The sequence below is a fragment of the Staurois parvus genome, unplaced genomic scaffold, assembly GCF_062004578.1.
Source record: "Staurois parvus isolate SC_StPar_1 unplaced genomic scaffold, SC_StPar_1.0 ptg000721l, whole genome shotgun sequence".
NCBI classification, from domain to species: Eukaryota; Metazoa; Chordata; class Amphibia; order Anura; family Ranidae; genus Staurois; species Staurois parvus.
In genome coordinates, this window is record NW_028318517.1 from 1,818,117 (window position 1) to 1,838,644 (window position 20,528).

The 20,528-nt window shown below is 44.9% G+C and overlaps 1 protein-coding gene across 1 annotated transcript in view; it reads left to right on the plus strand.

Annotated features, from left to right (window-relative positions):
• The first annotated feature begins 530 nt into the window (after positions 1 to 530).
• LOC149445424 (uncharacterized) overlaps positions 531 to 20,528 on the plus strand; it is a 162,122-nt gene continuing 142,124 nt past the window's right edge. The window contains exon 1 of the mRNA XM_089653855.1: positions 531 to 2,841. Coding sequence (XP_089509981.1) covers positions 557 to 2,841 — 2,285 coding nt within the window. The 5' untranslated portion in view covers positions 531 to 556. The remainder of the gene's footprint in view (positions 2,842 to 20,528) is intronic.

Consider the following 20,528-nt stretch of genomic DNA (forward strand, 5'->3'; position numbering starts at 1 on the left):
CGGATGATGTGATTGGAGCACAGACTTTTACATGGTGATAATAATGTGATAACATCCTCCAACTTTGGACCCTTAAACAGAAAGTGATAATGAGGGAGGAGTCAATACCCCAATGATGGTGGTCTTCAGGATCAGTCCAGTCTTCATCTTGGTTGTTCTCCCCCCATCCTCACTCTCTGACCTCTGGTGGGGCTCAGCCCCGCTGTTCTTCATGACTAAATCATGGACTAAATAAGGAAGTGCAGTACTTCTTGTGTTGGGAAGATGGCGATGAGTGATAGAGGGGGTGGGGACCCTCGTCCTATAATCCCCTCATCACTGTCCCTCCTATAAAAGACAGTTCTGGTTGTTTCCTCACTCTCTGACTAAGGTCCATGAATAAAGAAATGACCTGGTAGGAGATCAGAGGAGCCATTTCCTAGTTCCCTTGAGGGTGGAATTGTAAGCTCCTCAGAGACCAAGCTGCCTGATGTGGGCGGAGTCCTGGTTTGGGGGAACCAATCAGCTCCTGTCTAGTAATCCTCTTTGTCTTTGTATTTTAGTCCATGGCCGGGAGATGAGGAAAACCTCCGAGGATTGTCTCACTTTGTCTCCAGACTGGAAAGTAGAAGATGAGGACATCACACAGTATAGTCCAGGAGAAAACCCGACTCCCTCCAATGTCCATCCGGCACCACCCAGTGTAGATGGACCATCGGATTCCTCGTATCCTGAGGAACCTCAGACTGTGCGGGACCAGGCCGGCCTTCCAACAGGGAAGAGATTCTCCTGTACTGAGTGCGGGAAGGGTTTCCAATATAAATCCGGTCTTAATGTGCATAAAAGGTCTTGCACAGGAAAGAAGCCGTATTCCTGTCCTGAGTGCGGGAAATGTTACCATTCTAAATCCAAACTTAATGTGCATAAAAGATCTCACACAGGGGAGAAGTCCTATTCTTGTACTGTGTGCGGGAAATGCTTTTCAGACAAGTCCAATCTTTCTGCCCATCAGAGATTGCATACTGGGAAAAAGACATTTTCCTGTCCCGAGTGCGGGAAATGTTTTTCAGTCAAGTCCAGTCTTTGCATACATCAAAGATCTCACACGGGGGAGAAGCCATATTCATGTCCTGAGTGTGGGAAGGATTTCCAGCGTAAATCAGATCTTAATGTGCATAAAAGATCTCATACGGGGGAGAAGCCATATTCCTGTCCTGAGTGCGGGAAATGTTTTTCACAGATATCCAGTCTGCATAAACATCAGAGATCTCATACAGGGGAGAAGCCGTATTCCTGTCCTGAGTGCGGGAAATGTTTTTCACAGACATCCCATCTTTACAGTCATCAGAGATTTCATACGGGGGAGAAGCCGTATTCCTGTCCTGAGTGCGGGAAATGTTTTTCAAATAAGTCCAGTCTTCATAAACATCAAAGATCTCACACGGGGGAGAAGCCTTATTCCTGTCCTGAGTGCGGGAAATGTTTTGTAGAAAAATCAAAACTTGACACACATCAGAGATCTCACACGGGGGAGAAGCCTTATTCCTGTCCTGAGTGCGGGAAATGTTTTGTAGAAAAATCAAAACTTGACACACATCAGAGATCTCACACGGGGGAGAAGCCGTATTCCTGTCCTGAGTGCGGGAAATGTTTTTCAGATTCGTCCAGTCTTCATAAACATCAGAGATCTCACACGGGGGAAAAGCCTTATTCCTGTCCTGAGTGTGGGAAATGTTTTGTAGAAAAATCAAAACTTGACACACATCAGAGATCTCACACGGGGGAGAAGCCTTATTCCTGTCCTGAGTGCGGGAAACATTTTTCACAGAAGTCCCATCTTTCCAGACATCAGAGATCTCACACGGGGGAGAAGCCATATTCCTGCCCTGAATGCTGGAAATGTTTTTCACTGAAGTCCAATCTTTACACACATCAGAGATCTCACACGGGGGAGAAGCTATTTTTCTGTTCTGAGTGTGGGAAGGGTTTCCGGCATAAATCAGAGCTTAATGTGCATGAAAGATCTCACACAGGAGAGAAGCCGTATTCCTGTCCTGAGTGCGGGAAATGTTTTTCAGTGAATTCCAAACTTCATAGTCATCAGAGATCCCACAAGGGGGAGAAGCCGTATTCCTGTCCTGAGTGCGGGAAATGTTTTTCAGTGAAGTCCAATCTTTACACACATCAAAGATCTCACACGGGGGAAAAGCCACATTCCTGTTCTGAGTGTGGGAAGGGTTTCTGGCATAAATCAGTGCTTAATGTGCATGAAAGATCTCACACGGGGGAGAAGCCGTATTCTTGTCCTGAGTGCGGGAAATGTTTTTCAGTGAAGTCCAGTCTTTGCAGACATCAGAGATCTCACACGGGGGAGAAGTTATTTTTCTGTTCTGAGTGTGGGAAATGTTTTTTAGAGAAGTACAAACTTCATAATCATCAGAGATCTCACACGGGGGAGAAGCCGTATTCCTGTCCTGAGTGCAGGAAATGTTTTTCACAGATATCCAATCTTCACACACATCAGAGATCACACACAGTGGAGAAGCCATATTCCTGTCCTGAGTGTGGGAAATGTTTTGTGCGGCAGTCCCTTCTTCATAAACATGAGAGATCTCACAAGCGGGAGAAGCTCTATTCCTGTCCTGAGTGTGGGCAATGTTTTTCAGTGAAGTCCAGTCTTCACATACATCAGAGATCTCACACAGGGGAGAAGCCATATTCCTGTTCTGAGTGCGGGAAATGTTTTTCACAGAAGGGCAATCTTTACAAACATCAGAGATGTCACACAGGGGAGAAGCCATATTCCTGTTCTGAGTGTGGGAAATGTTTTTCACAGAATTCCAATCTTTACAGACATCAGATGTCTCACACGGATGAGAAGCCACTCTGCTGTCCTGAGTGAGGGACATGTTCCTCTCTGAAGTCCTGTCTTCCTGTACATCAGGGGTCCCACACAACCCTGGAGGTGTATTAGTGCCTTGAGTGCGGGAAATGTCTTCTAGATGAATGTTGCTGGACATCCCAGCTCTCATGTGGGGAAGAAGCACACCCTGATATACACCTCAGATATACTCCATGGCTGATCTTCATCATGGAAGAAACAGTTCAAGGAGATCAGAGGCCCCCAAAGACATGGATGAAGTGTGGGACCGGGTTGACCATTGATGGCAGGAGAAGAAGTTTTCAATGTATTTCCCATCAATGGAAGACATTCCAGCAGCTCAGATGTGATCCTAATAACATTGGTTCCCCCATTCACACAGGAGGAATGGACATGAACTCTCACTGAGGGAATTGCTATACAAACATTCTATGAATAGACCCCCAAATGTCAGGAGACGTTTCTATAAAGACGGGAAGTATGGAGCAGAGAAATGAATAGACCTCCCAGCAATGTTATTACCAGGCTGCAGCTAGGGGGAGCTCTAATGTTACCCCAGCAGAGTGATCCCATCTAGCCCACATTAACCCTCTCACTGCCAGAGCTGTTTCTGCATGATTTTGCACACATGGGAAAATGCAGATTTTGGTCCTGAAGATGAGATAAACCCCCAAACATCTATTCTGTGACATCAGAGGCCCTGGAGAATAAAATGGTGGTGATTGTTAAGGTGTTCCCCGTACACAGATTCCCCTTCATATCCGCCTTTATTTCCTCCTTTCCCCCATTTTCTATGTTGGGATCTTTTCTACAATACTTTGTTATAATAATGGAACACGTTGTGTATTGTATTGTACACCAATAATAATGACTCCGCCCCCACATTCCAGACAAAGGATCTTCTTGACCAATCAGATTTCTTCCTTTGTTATTTCCTGATTCTATGATCACAATCTTGTTAAAAATATAATTACAATAAAAAGTTTATTGAATGAAAAAACAAAATTGTGTTGTGAGTGACAAACGTCTTCATCATAAATTGTTCATAGATGACACATTGAGAGCCTTCCCAGGTCATCAGCCTAGAGTGCAGTGGTCAGGAGTGTGTCCTATACAGCCCTGTGTATAGAGTGCAGTGGTCAGGAGTATGTCATATACAGCCCTGTGTATAGAGTGCAGTGGTCAGGAATATGTCCTATACAGCCCTGTGTATAGAGTGCAGTGGTCAGGAAGATGTCATATACAGCCCTGTGTATAGAGTGCAGTGGTCAGGAGTATGTCCTATACAGCCCTGTGTATAGAGTGCAGTGGTCAGGAGTATGTCATATACAGCCCTGTGTATAGAGTGCAGTGGTCAGGAGTATGTCATATACAGCCCGTTGTATAGAGTGCAGTGGTCAGGAATATGTCCTATACAGCCCTGTGTATAGAGTGCAGTGGTCAGGAACATGTCATATACAGCCCTGTGTATAGAGTGCAGTGGTCAGGAGTATATCATATACATGCCCTGTGTATAGAGTGCAGTGGTCAGGAGTATGTCCTATACAGCCCTGTGTATAGAGTGCAGTGGTCAGGAGTATGTCATATGCAGCCCTGTGTATAGAGTGCAGTGGTCAGGAGTATGTCATATACAGCCTTGTGTATAGAGTGCAGTGGTCAGGAATATGTCCTATACAGCCCTGTGTATAGAGTGCAGTGGTCAGGAGTATGTCCTATACAGCCCTGTGTATAGAGTGCAGTGGTTAGGAGTATGTCCTATACAGCCCTGTGTATAGAGTGCAGTGGTCAGGAGTATGTCCTATACAGCCCTGTGTATAGAGTGCAGTGGTCAGGAGTATATCATATACAGCCCTGTGTACAGAGTGCAGTGATCAGGAGTATGTCATATACAGCCCTGTGTATAGAGTGCAGTGGTCAGGAGTATGTCCTATACAGCCCTGTGTATAGAGTGCAGTCGTCAGGAGTATGTCCTATACAGAACTGTGTATAGAGTGCAGTGGTCAGGAGTATGTCATATACAGCCCTGTGTATAGAGTGCAGTGGTCAGGAGTATGTCATATACAGCCCTGTGTATAGAGTGCAGTGGTCAGGAGTATGTCATATACAGCCCTGTGTATAGAGTGCAGTGGTCAGGAGTATGTCATATACAGCCCTGAGTACAGAGTGCAGTGGTCAGGAGTATGTCATATACCAAGGCCTTCCTCTCTGCCTGGCAGTCAAGGAACTTTAGGTATGCCCCAGGAACTGTCTCCATGATGCATTTCAGGGCTTCCTGCATCTAAGGAGAATCTCTACTGGTTACAGGCTCTCTGGTGCTGGCCCACTCAGGTAGTGGTGTGAAGATAACATTTGATGATACTCCAGTGTCAGTCTCTGTATGCCCATCCTGTGAGGCCATCTCTGAGCCCCTGGGATCTGAGGAGGCGGGAACCCCATCATGGTCAGGTTCCCTCGAGTTCTGGTCTGCTCGGCTATCATGCTCCTGTAGGTGCCAAATCAAATCTTTACGAGTTTTGCAACCGATGTCCATTCCTCATGAGGCACATTCAGCACTCAAATTACTTTTGCTCATTTTCTTGCATTCTGCGTCACCAGGCATAATTGCAAGCAAAGATAGAATAGGAAGCAGAAAAAGGAAGGAGCTGTTGCTATATGTCTTTCTCTCTATATACAGTTGTGTTCAAAATAATAGCAGTGTGGAGTTCTATTAGTGAGGTCATTCATTCTTTGAAAAACAGGTGGCAATTATTGCCCTTATTTAAGGAAGGAAGGCAGCAAATGTTGTACATGCTGGTTACAGTGCATTTCTCTCTGAAATTCTGAGGAAAAAGGGTCGTTCCAGACATTGTTCAGAAGAACAGTGTACCTTTATTAAAAAGTTGATTGGAGAGGGGAAAACATATAAAGAAGTGCAGAAAATGATCGGCTGCTCAGCTAAAATTATCACAAATGCTTTAAAATGGCAACCAAAACCTGAAAGACGTGGAAGAAAGCGAAAAACTACCATTGGAATGGATAGAAGAAGAGCCAAAATGGGGCGGACTCAGCCAACAATCAGCTCCAGGAAGATGAAAGAAGGTGTGACGTTCCCTGTGAGGACTGTTACAATTAGAAGACGCCGATGTGAAGCCAAGCTATCTGCAAGAAGTCCCCGCAAAGTCCCACTGTTGGGAAAAAGACGTGTGCTGAAGAGGTTACAATCTGCCAAAGAGCACATTGACTGGCCTAAAGAGAAATGGGGCAACATTTTGTGGACTGATGAAAGTAAGATTGTTCTTTTTGGGTCTAGTGGCCGGAGACAGTTTGTCAGACGACCCCCAAACCCTGAATTCAAGCCACAGTACACTGTGAAGACTGTGAAGCATGGTGGTGCAAGCATCATGATATGGGGATGTTTCTCATACTACGGTGTTGGGCCTATTTATCGCATACCAGGGATCATGGATCAGTTTGAATACATCAGAATACTTGAAGAGGTCATGCTGCCTTATGCTGAAGAGGAAATGCCCTTGAAATGGGTGTCCCAACAAGACAACGACCCCAAACACACCAGTAAATGGGCAACATCTTGGTTCCAGACCAACAAGATGGACGTTATGGAGTGGCCAGCCCAATCCCCGGATCTTCATCCAATAGAAAACTTGTGGGGTGACATCAAAAATGCAGTTTCTGAGGCAAAACCAAGAAATAGAGAAGAACTGTGGAATGTGGTCCAATCATCCTGGGCTGGAATACCTGATCACAGGGGCCAGAAGTTGGGTGACTCCATGCAACACAGATGTACAGCAGTTCTCAGAAACAGTGCGACTACAACCAAATATTCATGAAGTCATTCAAAGGAAAGCAAAATCTTCAAACATTTCCCAGTTTATATAGTGAATGTTTGAGTTTGTAAAGAAGAATACAAACACGGCCATTTTTTTGAACCGTCTAATATTCACTTTTCTTTAAATTTTTTAGAGGAACAACACAAATTTGATGTATTTTTCTTCATGTTGTGATTTGGAATAGAATGTGTCGTGTTCCCAATGCATTTGTGTGGATGGAAATAAAAGTATTAGAAGGATTTTCAGCTTTATTCACTTTTTTCAACACACTGCTATTATTTTGAACACAACTGTATATGAAACATATGCACCGCTTGTCTCTAAGGACTGTTTCCACAAAGGTTACAATCCTTCAGTGCAGAACTAATTCCTAACACTTCACCGAAGCTCTTAATGCAACTATCCCACATACGCTGCCATCCAATATGTGACGGGCGCGGTGTCAGACCCCTGACCTTCTCACCAAACTCATGACCAAAGGACTAGCCAATCTAAAACCGCGCTGTCATGTGCGTAACAATGTCATGCACAGCTGCACCCTGCACAATGATTTTCCAGCTCACTGGACCACAATCGATGTACCGGAAGCCTGAGCGATTGTTACTGGGTCAGGTTAATTACACAATTAACCCTTCACACTGCCACCACCTCCTTTTTGTACAGAGAAAGAGAAAACTTGGCAATATCAGCAATAACACTAGGATGGTTGAATAATTGTCTGTACACCACTGTCACCGCAGGCAGGTTATACAGAGGGTTAAACACACACAGTAGCGCTCTTCAGAGGCAGGAATACATAGTTTGCATTAAAGAGCTTTAGAAACAGTTCAACACTTTCAGAAAGTAAGATTTATTACTAAAAGGTCAAAAGGGTGCAATAAAAATATTTACAGAAAAAGATGTAGCCAATATATATAAAAATATACAGAGAACAATAACACAGCAAAGAGATAACGGAAAGGAGTTTAGAGGGATAAAGTACTTGCCAAAAGCCTTGGGTTAAGCAGCTTCAAGTTTTCTGAGCAAAAGGGCGTTTTTCCCAAAGTTGGTTCCAATGTTAAAGGGAGAATCTTCAACGCTCACCCACCTCAACTCAGCCTAGCTTAGCTTTTTCTAGCAACTCCACAGGGTGTCTGACTGGAGCAGTAAACCAATCGCCTCATTTGGGGAGGGAGTTGTAGGTGGAGACCTCAGGCTATGACCAAAGCCTGCAAAAATTATATTATGGTTTATAACTTATTCTGGATACATATCCACGAGTAGATTATTACACAGAATCTTTGGCTGAACGGATAGATATGAAATATGAAATATCCACTGGAATGGTTAAGAAGATGTAATTTTCAGCTCTCCTGTATATGCCAGCTAGGGGTTGTAATGTACCTGGAGAATGGTCTTAAATTAAGCTGTCCGAATATGGGCTCCATGTTTAGGTAATTATGTTCTATTTGAAGATATAAACTTATATGAAAAGTGAGTTTTTAAATGTAAGTCTATTTTTACGACTCCTTGGAATGTCTTTTGAACTCAGTGAAGGACTTGGTTTATGGCTTTACGAGCCCAGATTGCAAAGTTAACAGACATCTAGGCCCCAGCTCAGTTGTGGGATTTATAGCCCTGACGCCCTCCCATGGAGTTTGCTGCCTGTGATCTGCATCAAACAGACCACATGTCACTCAACAGAGAGGGAGGGGGGATGAGGAAAGCTGATTTGGGAGTAGAGATGATACAGCTTGGAAGATTGTTAACAAGATGGATGACCGTGTCCATCTCGGTGTGCACAATTGCTACAATGTGAAGTCATTTTACCTGCAGTATAAATTATTTTCGTTTCACTCTTCTGGGGAAGATTTATTTTATCCACCTCCCGCCCGCCATATAGTCCAATGATGGGCGCAAAGTGGTTCTCTCATTCTGGGAGGACATCATATGATGTCCTCCCATTCTCACCACGCATGTGTGGCTCTGGGAGCGTGCAGCACGGCGATCGGCAGTGCGCTGTGTCCCTTGGAAAGAGCTGAAGATGTCGGCTTGGTCATGTGATCAGCTGTGTTCAATCACAGATGATCACATGTAAACAGGGAAATGCCGGTTATCGGCATTTCTCTCCTCACGAGCTGTCACGCTGACAGAGGAGAGCCAGTAATCGTCATTCTACAGAGGGGACATGTACACTGATCATCTGGGCACTGATGATCAGTGTCCCCTGATGATCAGTGTGGCCCCAGAAGTACCACCTGCCAGTGTCCATCAGTGCCAGCTGTCAGTGCTGAACAGTGCCACATTCCAGTGCCCATCAGTGCCACATATTTGCCTACCAGTGCACATCAATGCCACATATCAGTGCCCATTTGAGCTGCCTTTCAGTGTCACCAATCAGTGCCAGTCAGTGCCACCTATCAATCCAATCAGTGCCGCCTATCAATGCCAGTCAGTGCTGCCTATCAGTGTGCATCAGTGCCACCTATCAGTGCCAGTCAGTGCTGCCTATCAGTGCTATATATGAGTGCTGCCTTTCAGTGCCCATCAGTGCCACCTACCTGTGCCTCCTCATCAGTGCCCATCAGTGCAGCCTCATTAGCACACATCAGTGAAGGAGAAAAATCACTTACTTACAAAATTTTATAACAAAAACTAAGAAAAAAAAATTTTTTTTCAAAATGTTCAGTAGTTTTTGGTTTGTTTAAGAAAAAATAAAAAACCCAGAGGTGATTAAATACCACCAAATAAAGCTCTATCTATCAGAAAAAATGATAAAAAATGTCATATGGGTACAGTGTTGCATGACCGCTCAATTGTCAAAGTGTGACAGCGCTGAAAGCTAGAAATTGGCCTGGGCAGGAAGGGGGTAGAAGTGCCCGGTAGGCTGATTCTGGCTTCTAGTCAATGGTTTATCCGGATGTATACAGTATATATATGACAAGGCAGACTACTTCATGTAACATTACATCTTCATCTCAGATTGTAAGCGGATTGGATTGGCCTGTGTATGGGATTCCAGATCAAGTCATGGCAAGGTACACGTTGAGCGTTGAATATCTGGCTGTAGAGAGATCACGGGGGGGGATTTGTATATCTGTTGTCACATGTTGCTGAGTTACTGATTTCTTACACGACATTTCCAGACAGTTGGATCTAATTCATTAATATTTGGCAGTAATTGCCGGCTTGTATTTCTCCCCATTATTGTGGATTAGATCATTGTACTGTTATCTTGTATTGTTTATTATTTATCATCACCTATTAGATTTCATCACCATTTTGTACTGATTTATATTATTAATAAATATATATTTTTGCACATTATTGTGTTTTATTTCATCTTCCAATTATCACAAATACAGAACTGGGATGTCGGTTACTTTGTGAGAATTAGTAGGGAATCTCCTTCATTCCAGATCCCGCCTGTTTCCATGAATTGTATACGGATTATTTCCTCACAGATAAAGTTCTGACAATTTGTACCGTTCTGGTGTTTTTGATCCTCAGAAATGAGATCTGCCGTCATCAGACATGATGGATTTTCAGACATCTATCCCATAGTTTGTAGACTCTATAACTCTCCTACACACTGAATCATAGACACTGATTGGGGTTATTGTACCCAAGAAATGGCGCAGAATACACCTTTGTCTACATTTAGAAGGAAAGACGATTTATTTGTAAAAACAAGAAACAAGAAAAATGGTAACAAGTGGTGTTTAATACCACCAAAATAAATATCTATTTGTGTGAAAAAATTACAAAAATATAATTTGGGTACAATGTTGCATGACGGTGTAATTGTCATTCAAAGTGTGAGAGCGCTGATAGTTACCAGTCAGCCTGGGCAGGAAGGGGGGGGGAAGTGTCCGGTATACAGGAGGTAGAAATATTTATTTTTAAAAAGACCTCCAAGTGTTTGTGAAATCTCCCACCACAAAATGTACTCAGCCAATCACAGGGAAGGACTCCATTTTTATTCTTCTCCTGCCATCAATGGCCAACCCGGTCCCACACTTCATCCATGTCTTTGGGGACCTCTGATCTCCTTATGAACTGTTTCTTCCATGATGAAGATCAGCCATGGAGTATATCTGAGGTGTATATCAGGGTGTGTTTCTTCCCATGAGAGCTGGGATGTCCAGCAACATTCATCTAGAAGACATTTCCCACACTCAAGGCACTAATACACCTCCAGGGTTGTGTGGGATCCATGATGTACAGGAAGACAGGACTTTAGTGAGGAACATTTCCATCACTGATGACAAGAAAGTGGTTTTTCGGGGCATGTCCAAAATGGCGACCGGAGCGGCCACCTAATCCAGAGCTCCGGCGCCCAGGATTGTAATCCGCTGTCATCCGGGCAGCGGGGGCATCGTACGGGGTGCCGGAGGCTGCTGCACAGTCCCCTGCATCTGGAGGAGGGGATCCGGGCTGTATTGCCCATCTCCGTGATCGCGGACATCCACGGCCTAGTGTGGCTGCGGAGCCTTGGCCTCATCTCCGCTGCCATCTGGCGACCGCGGACCCATCCGAGTCACAGGGGGGCTCCCTCACTATCCTCTGCATTTGGGAGAGGGGATCCAGACTGAATTACCCCTCTCCACAACCGTGGAGGTCCGAGGCCTGGTGCGACTGCGGAGCCCCAGCACAGAATCCGCGGCCATCTGGGTGGAGGTGGACCCATCCGGGGCATCGGAGGCACCTGGACCATTCCCTATATCTGGGGGGGGCGGCGGACCTTATTTCCCTCCTCTGAGGCGGTGGAGGCCTGCAGCCTAGTGTGACCTGCTCCATCCAGCCCTGATCCTGTCCCATCGGGATCGCAGTGAGTACAAGCAGTATAGTGGGGGCGGGTGCTGGTTTTCTGATCCCCCCCCAACGTTTGGTGGTCCGTGGCTCCCACTATCTGGTCCACGTGCTCCTCCCCCTGTGAATGTGACCCCTGCTGGGCCCAAAGGCCTCCTGTGGTGGGAATTGGAGCCAGCTCTTGGATCCTTGGTCTCGTTGGGGGGCCTGTTGCAGCCTATGTCCACTCTGCATTTCTGCGGCTTAACCACTTGCCTACCAGACACTTATACCCCCTTATTTACCAGGCCAATTTTCAGCTTTCAGCGCTGCCGCACTTTGATTGACAATTGCGCGGTCATGCAACATTGTACCCATATGAAATTTTGATCATTTTTTTCTCACAAATAAAGCTTTCTTTTGGTGGTATTTAATCACCACTGGGTGCTTTACTTTTTGCGCTATAAATTAAAAAAGTGCAAAAAATTTGAAAAAAAAAAAAAAGTTTCTTTGTTTCTATTATAAAATTTTTCAAACAGGTAATTTTTCTCCTTCACTGATGTGCGTTGATGAGGCAGCACTGATGGGCACTGATAGGCGGCACTGATGGGCACTGATAGGCAGCACTAAAGGGCACTGATAGGCAGTACTTATGAGGTGGCACGGATAGGCGGCACTGATAGGCAGCACTAATGAGGTGTCACGGATAGGCGGCACTAATATGCAGCACTGATAGGCGGCACTGATAGGTGACACTGATGATGGGTACTGATAGATGGCACTGACTGGCATCACTGCTGGGCACTGACTGGCGGCACTGACTGGCACAACCGCTGGGCACTGACTGGTGGCACTGACTGGCAGCACTGCTGGGCTGCACTGGTGGGTGGCACTGGTGGGCAGCACTGGTGGGTGGGCACAGGTGAGTGACACTGGTGGGCACAGGTGGGTGGCACTGGTGGGCACAGGTGGGTGGCACTGCTGGGCACAGGTGTGTGACACTGCAGAGTGGCACAGGTGGGTGCACTGCTGGCACAGGTGGATGCACTGCTGGGCACAGGTGGGTGATCTGCTGGGCACAGGTGGGCGGAGCTAGTGGGCGCACTGCTGGGCACAGGTGGGCGGAACTTGTGGGTGGCACTGCTGGGCACCGATCATCAGGGCACTGATCATCAGTGCCCTGATGATCGGTGCCGATCCCCACTCTGACAACTGCTGGTTCTCGGCAGTACTTTCCTCACGATTTGACAGCGTGAGGAAAGTGCAGCCGAGAACCGGCACTTGCATTTCCCTGTGATCAGCGTGTCATTGGACACCGCTGATCACGTGGTAAAAGGCCGGTATGATTGGCCTTTTACCACATCTCGTGATCAGCTGTGTCCGTAGGACACAGCGATCACGGAGATCGCCGGGTGCGCGCCCCCTGGGGCGCGCAGGAGAGCGCGTTCTGGGGGGATGTCATATGACGTCCACCCAGAACTGGCCGGCCGCAGTGCAGCCATCATTCGGCTATCTGCGGTTGGCAACTAGTTAATAATAATTTTTACAATATATCGATTCTGCTGATGTGCCTGACCGCATCCATGTGACTATCATCGTACCTGCTTAGGGCGTTATAGGTCTCCTGGGGTATCTTCCTTGGACATCTAATTTTCAATTGATCACCCCCAAGGGACTTCCTATATGCCATCCACCAAGAAAAAGAAGGGACAAGCTCAAAAGTCCCTTACGACATACCTACTTAAAACGCACGAGATAAGCAACATGTCTCAAGATAATACAGAAGGAGCATCTCCATCCGGTCCCACGCAGAATACCGTAGTTCATACATTAACTCAGGACACTGAATGTGCACAGCAACCTACAAAGGGGGACTTGGAATCTTGCCTGGAAACTATGTACACTAAGCTAGCTGCTAAATTCCAATCAGAACTCCACAAGAGCACGAATGTTCTATCCCAGGAAATAGCGGCATTGGGCTCCAGAACCAACCGCTTGGAAACCAAACATGATGAACTCAGTCTGGCTCATGGTGAGCTTTCCAGGGATCACGATCATTTACAGACAACCTTTGCACAATTGCAGGCACAGGTTGAGGATCTTGATAATCGTAACCGCAGGAATAATTTGCGAGTCAGAGGAGTCCCGGAGTCTGTGAATGACCTTTCAAAAGCCATGACCAAGCTATTCCAATCACTCCTTCCGGACCATGACACCGGGTCCTTTGCTTGTGACCGCATTCACAGAGCCCTGCGCCCAAAGCCTCCTAACGATAAACCACCTCGTGACATTGTCCTTTGTATGAAGGATTTCCTGATTAAAGAAAACTCAGGGCTGCCCGCAATATCCCAACAATCATTTTTGAAAGCTCCGCTTTGCAAATATTCCCAGATGTCTCTCCGGCTACGTTGGAGAGACGCAGAAAAATGAAGGAAATTACATCCACCCTTTTTTCAGCTCGGATCCGCTATAAATGGGGCTTCCCCTTTAAGTTGATAGTCCCCCACAATGGAAGCACATACACAGCTACCTTTCTCCCTGAGGGCCAGGATATTTTGGCCGAATTGGGCTTGGTTGATCCTCCTTCTCGTCGACGTCCTCCTTCCACTCCTCGGGTATCTCCAATATGGCACACTCCATCTCCAAGAAGAGAACGGAGGAGAGTCAGACAAGAACCAGGATAAACCGTTATTGATGGATTTTGCTCGTTTGTGTCTCATACATCCTTTGGATGTTTTTCTTGGTCACTATTGAGATGTCTCTATATCCTGCATATTATGTTTGCATTTTTGGTACTTATATCTGGATGTGTTAAAGTTTAACTAAGGTCTTCGGACCTATATTACACCTCCCGTATGTTCATGGTCTTAAGACTCTTGGACACGTGACCCCCCCTGCCACCTGGCATGGCCGGAGATGTCACCGCCCGATTGTGGGGTGGCGGCTCTGGTTTCCATGCTTTACAGTGTCAGGGTTTGGGCCTGATTGGCCCTTTGATGTTTGATTTTTCTGTTTTTTCAGGTATGGCAAAAGGCCCACCTGATCCATGTTTTCTAGCTAACCTTTTAATTGTAGAAGTTCTTAAAACCTCACCTCTATTGCTTTCTATCTTTCTTCTTTATAAAGCCTTAGTACATGATATTGGTTTTGTGCTGATTTGTGGATGTCCTGGCGCCCACACCGGGGTCTGGATGTTCCTTAAATTGTCACTACAGATTATTGCTTTGTTGTGGATCTGCTGATTCTAATGTCTAGCCAAATAGTTTTTAGAGATGTCCTGTCAATATGTACTTTTATGCCGATAGCTATTATTTCCGTGTTGCCATGGTTATTCAATGTATTTCGCATAATGTGCAGGGTTTCAATTCACCAAACAAGCGCAAAACAGTCTTTCTTCAATATAAGCGATTGGGGGCTAAAATTATTTTACTACAGGAGACCCACTTTGCATCCGCAAAACACCCGACATATTTTCATAAATCCTATAGGCAGGGATATTACACTTTACATTCCTCTAAAAGCAGAGGTGTAGCCATTTTTGTTGCATAATTCATTCCCTTTTGAGGTTCAACATGTGTACCGTGATCCAGACAGTAGGTTTATCATTCTTAAAGGCGCTCTTTCGGGTCGTGAACTTACGATCGCTAATATCTATGCGCCTAATTCGGCACAAGCTTCCTTTTTTTCTCAATTTTTTAGCATTCTTGATAGGTTCTTGTCCCCCCATCTATTGGTGGGTGGTGATTTTAACCTGGTAGCAAATCCGCTTTTGGACCATAGCTCTCCCTCGCAATCTTCCCAAACTTTCCCAAAATCCCTCACTAAAAAACTGGATGCCCTCCAGTTGGTTGATACCTGGAGGGCACATAATGTGGGAGCCAGGGATTACTCATTTTATTCTCACCCACATGACTCTTATGCTAAATTATATTATAGATTAGATTAGATTATATCTACTGTACCCCCATTTTACTATCTAATTCTAGGAAAGCTTGTATCCACTTGAGTCCCTGGTCAGATCACAATATAATGGCCTTATCTATCACATTTATAGGATTGGCACCTACCCCCTTCTCTTGGAGACTTAATGACTCTATGCTCACTGATATTAACTCTCGCCAAGAGGTGGTTACATCTATTCAAGAATATTTTCAATCTAAATCTACTCCTGATATATCTCCAGCCACACTATGGGTAGCCCATAAGGCGGTCCTACGTGGCTGCCTTATCTCTATGGCATCATCCAGAAATAGAAATCGATGGCAGCAAATTCTGCAACTTACCTGAGAATTAGAAACACATATTGCTAATCCATCTCTTCTTAATAAACGGTTACTATCTCAGAAGCGTTTAGAATTGAATACTCTGCTTTCTCAAAAGACTGAAAAAGCTCTCCGCTGGTCAAAGGCCTTGTTCTTGCTGCATAGCAACTCAGCATCCATTATGTTTGCAAGGAAATTGAATCACTCTCTGCGCCCCTCACATATTTATAAGTTACGCACTAACTCGGGCGCTATTTCATCTCTACCTCAAGAAGTTTTGGGTGTTTTTGAAAAATGTTATTCTAACCTACTAGCTCCTCCAGTCAAATTCTGTTCCACCATCTGACTCATGGCTGGATTCTATACCCCTCCCTGCTCTCACACCTTCTCAGCTTGCCTCTCTTAATGCCCCCTGTACTTTGGAGGAAATAACATGTGCGATTAGCGCGCTAAAAAGTTTTACTGCACCGGGTCCTGATGGATTCTCCGCTAGTTATTATAAACATTTTGCCTCTACGTTGGCTCCCTATTTGATAACATTATTTAATGATGTCTTGCAGGGGGGTAAGTTCCCGGAGGAGATGCTGTTGGCTAATATGTCTTTAACCTCTTGCCGACCGCGCATAGCCGAAAGAGGGCTTCACCGCGGCCGGCCAGTTCTGAGTGGACGTCATATGACGTCCTCCCAGAACGCGCTCTCCTGCACGCCCCAGGGGGCACGCACCCGGCGATCTCCGTGATCGCTGTGTCCTGCGGACACAGCTGATCACGTGATGTGGTGAAAGGCCGATCCCACCGGCCTTTTACCATGTGATCAGCGGTGTCCAATGACACGCTGATCACAGGGAAATGCAAGTGCCGGTTCTCGGCTGCACTTTCCTCACGCTGTCAGATCGTGAGGAAAGTACTGCCGAGAACCGGCAGTTGTCAGAGCGGGGATTGGCACCGATCATCAGGGCACTGATGATCAGTGCCCTGATGATCGGTGCCCAGCAGTGACCCCCGCAAGTTCCGATCAGCAGTGCGCCCACTAGCCCCGCCCACCCATTCCCAGCAGTGCCCCCACCTGTGCCCAGCAGTGCCCCCACCTGTGCCCAGCAGTGCACCCACCTGTGCCACTCTGCAGTGCCACCTACCTGTGCCCAGAAGTGCCACCTACATGTGCCCAGCAGTGCCACCCACCTGTGCCCACCCACCTGTGCCCACCAGTGCCACCCACCTGTGCCCACCAGTGCCACCCACCTGTGCCCACCCACCAGTGCTGTCCACCAGTGCCACCCACCAGTGCAGCCCAGCAGTGCTGCCAGTCAGTGCCACCAGTCAGTGCCCAGGGGTTGTGCCAGTCAGTGCCGCCAGTCAGTGCCCAGAAGTGATGCCAGTCAGTGCCGTCTATCAGTACCCATCATCAGTGCCGCCTATCAGTGCTGCATATCAGTGCCGCCTATCCGTGACCCCTAATTAGTGCTGTCTATCAGTGCCGCCTATCCGTGCCACCTCATTAGTACTGCCTATCAGTGCCCTTTAGTGCTGCCTATCAGTGCCCATCAGTGCCGCCTATCAGTGCCCATCAGTGCTGCCTCATCAACGCAAATCAGTGAAGGAGAAAAAATACCTGTTTGAAAAATTTTATAAAAGAAACAAATAAACTTTTTTTTTTTTTCAAATTTTTTGCACTTTTTTTAATTTATAGCGCTAAAAGTAAAGTGCCCAGTGGCGATTAAATACCACCAAAAGAAAGCTTTATTTGTGAGAAAAAAATGATCAAAATTTCATATGGGTACAATGTTGCATGACCGCGCAATTGTCAATCAAATTGCGGCAGCGCTGAAAGCTGAAAATTGGCCTGGTAAGGAAGGGGGTATAAGTGCCTGGTAGGCAAGTGGTTAATACCCAAACCACAGAAAGACCACAGTTTACCACAAAACTATAGACCAATCTCAGTAATGAATAACGATCTGAAAATATTTAGCCGTATTTTGGCAGACAGGTTGGCCCCTATTATCTCCTCTTTGGTCTCTCCGGACCAATCGGGTTTTATTCCAGACAGATTCATTACGCCTCACCCTAAATGTTATTCAAGATGCCAATTTGCATTCTAAAGAGGTTCTGCTGATGAGTCTAGACATAAACAAGGCCTTTGACAGTGTGCTTTGGCCCTATTTATTTTCCTTGTTACAGAAGATGGGCTTCAATGACGGGTTTTTGGCTGGTATACACGCCCTATACGACTCTCCTAAAATGAGAATTAGGCTTCCTGGCTGTAATTCTGATTTTTTTACATTGGGTAGAGGCACCCATCAGGGTTGTCCTTTTTCACCCCTTTTATTTGCGCTGGTGTTGGAACCTTTGGCTACCCATATTTCTGGCTACCCTTTATTAGTTTCACAATTCAAAATAAGCCAATACGTTAAATTCATTGCCTAATCTATGTGCCGTATTGAATGATTTTGCTATAGCGTCAGGTCTCACTGTCAATTTTACTAAATCGGTGATTATGCCTGTTAATGTTCCTGATTCCCTGAGTGCCTCTCTCCGTAGCTCTTTTCTATTTCGTTGGGTCACGGATCGGATTTCCTATTTGGGTATTAATCTCACTCCCATATGTTTGCTGCTAATTATCCACCATGTGTATCACGTCTCTCTACTCTATTAAAGATTTGGCATGGTTACCATATCTCCTTTCTGGGTAGAGTCACGGCAGTTAAAATGAATATTTTGCCTAAACTACTTTATCTTTTTAGAGCACTTCCAGTTTCGGTCTCGAAAACGTTTTTGGATCACTTTCAGCGGTCTATGAATAATTGTATCTGGGGTAATAAACGTCTACGTTTAACTTCGTCTGTTTTGTACCGCTCACAACGGACGGGAGGTCTGGGTCTTCCCAATTTTTGGCTATATTATATCTCATCTCATTTTGCACAACTATCACAGTGGGCAACTATTAACTCTCAGATCCCTTGGATCAAGTTTGAATCTCAATCTATACGGCCATTTTACTTACCGGGTATATTGTGGTCTAAAATCTCCCCTCGATCATTTACTTTTCATAACTCCATAGTGACCCATTCACTGACACTTTGGTCCAAATACAAATTTAAATTGAATCTGGTCTCTTCTATTCCCCCAGGTGTTTCATTTTTTGGTAATCCTGCTTTTGTTGCAGCTTTTTCTTCCCCTCAAGCGTTTCGTTGGTGGTATGATCGATCTTTTATTAGATTATCTGATTTTCAAAGAGGAGGATCTTCTATTACTTTTGATATGCTGCATGTGTTTTTGATGTTCCTCTTCGTGAATACCATCGTTACCAACAGATTAGACATTTGTTTAATTCACATTTTGGCCTCATACCCTCTTCTCCGATTTCATTTATTGAACGTATCAGCCGTGTCTCTCCTAGGGGAAGGGGTCTTATTTCTGATCTTTATCGCCAATCTTTGATCTGTTTTTCTCATACACCCCCTTTTTATAGACGAAGATGGGAGGAGGATAGTGGTATCACTTTTTCGGATGAGGATTGGGATTCCATGGTGGATAACATATGTAAGTGTTCTAGATCTCTTTCTGTCCCTGAAACAACCCTCAAGGTTTTAACCAGATGGTATTATACCCCATCAAGACTACATGTATTGTTCCCTCAGGTGTCCCCTTTATGTTTTGGGGCTTTGGTCTCACAGGTACTTTGGTTCATATATTCTGGGACTGCCCGACCATATCTTTGATTTGGTGTAAGATATCTGAGGTGGCTACCTCACTGGCGGGTGTCCTGGTACGATTGTCTATTCAGACCTGTATATTGGGGGCTCATATCCCGGGGGTCTCTGATGCCACTATGAGACTGATACATACTATTTGTATTGCCACTTTATGGGCTAATGCCTTACATTGGAGGTCCAATGCCGTGCCCTTGGCCTCTGTTTTACAGGGTTGATGCTGTGATGCTCATGGAACGTATTCATTATACCTTACTAGATGGGATGCACCTATTTGATAAAAAATGGGAGTCATGGAGAGATTGTAGACATTTATTGCATGATTAACAACATTCCCAGTGAAGGTTGACTGGCATATACTGGTGACAGATGTATCATTCAACCTACTTTATCGTCTACATATTTCATGTACTTGCAATCTATTCTTTTCTATTTCTTCTCTTTCTTATGTTAATATACTTTTCTGTATTGTATTTTTCAAAAGTGCCTTGTTTTTGCTGTAAGTATCATTTGAAAATGTACTGTTTTACAGTCTACTTTTGCAAAATAAAACCATTTGTAAACAAAAAAAATAAATAAATTTAGGCCAACATGTATTCTGCTCCATGTTTTTGGTGAAAAAATCCCAATAAGTGTATATTGATTGCTTTGTGTGATAGTTATAGCGTCTACAAACTATGGGATAGATAATGGAATTTACGCCATTTTTTTGCTATACAGCGCTGCGCTAGTTTAACGGACAATTGCGCGGTCATGCAATACGGTACATAATGAAATTTATGTATTTTTCACACAAATAGAGCTTTCTTTTGCTGATATTTGATCACCTGTGCGCTTTTTATTTTTGGCGCTATAAACAAAAAAATTTTGAGAAAAAAATGTTTTTTGGAAAAAACAATATTTTCTTGTTTCTCTCATAAAAATTATATATAAAAAAACTAAAATTGCTTCATAAATTTAGGCCAAAATGTATTCTGCTCCATGTTTTTGGTTAAAAATAATCCCAGTAAGTGTATATTGATTGGTTTGTGTGATAGTTATATCATCTACAAACTATGGGAGAGATAATGGAATTTACAGCTTTTACTTTCTGACTGCC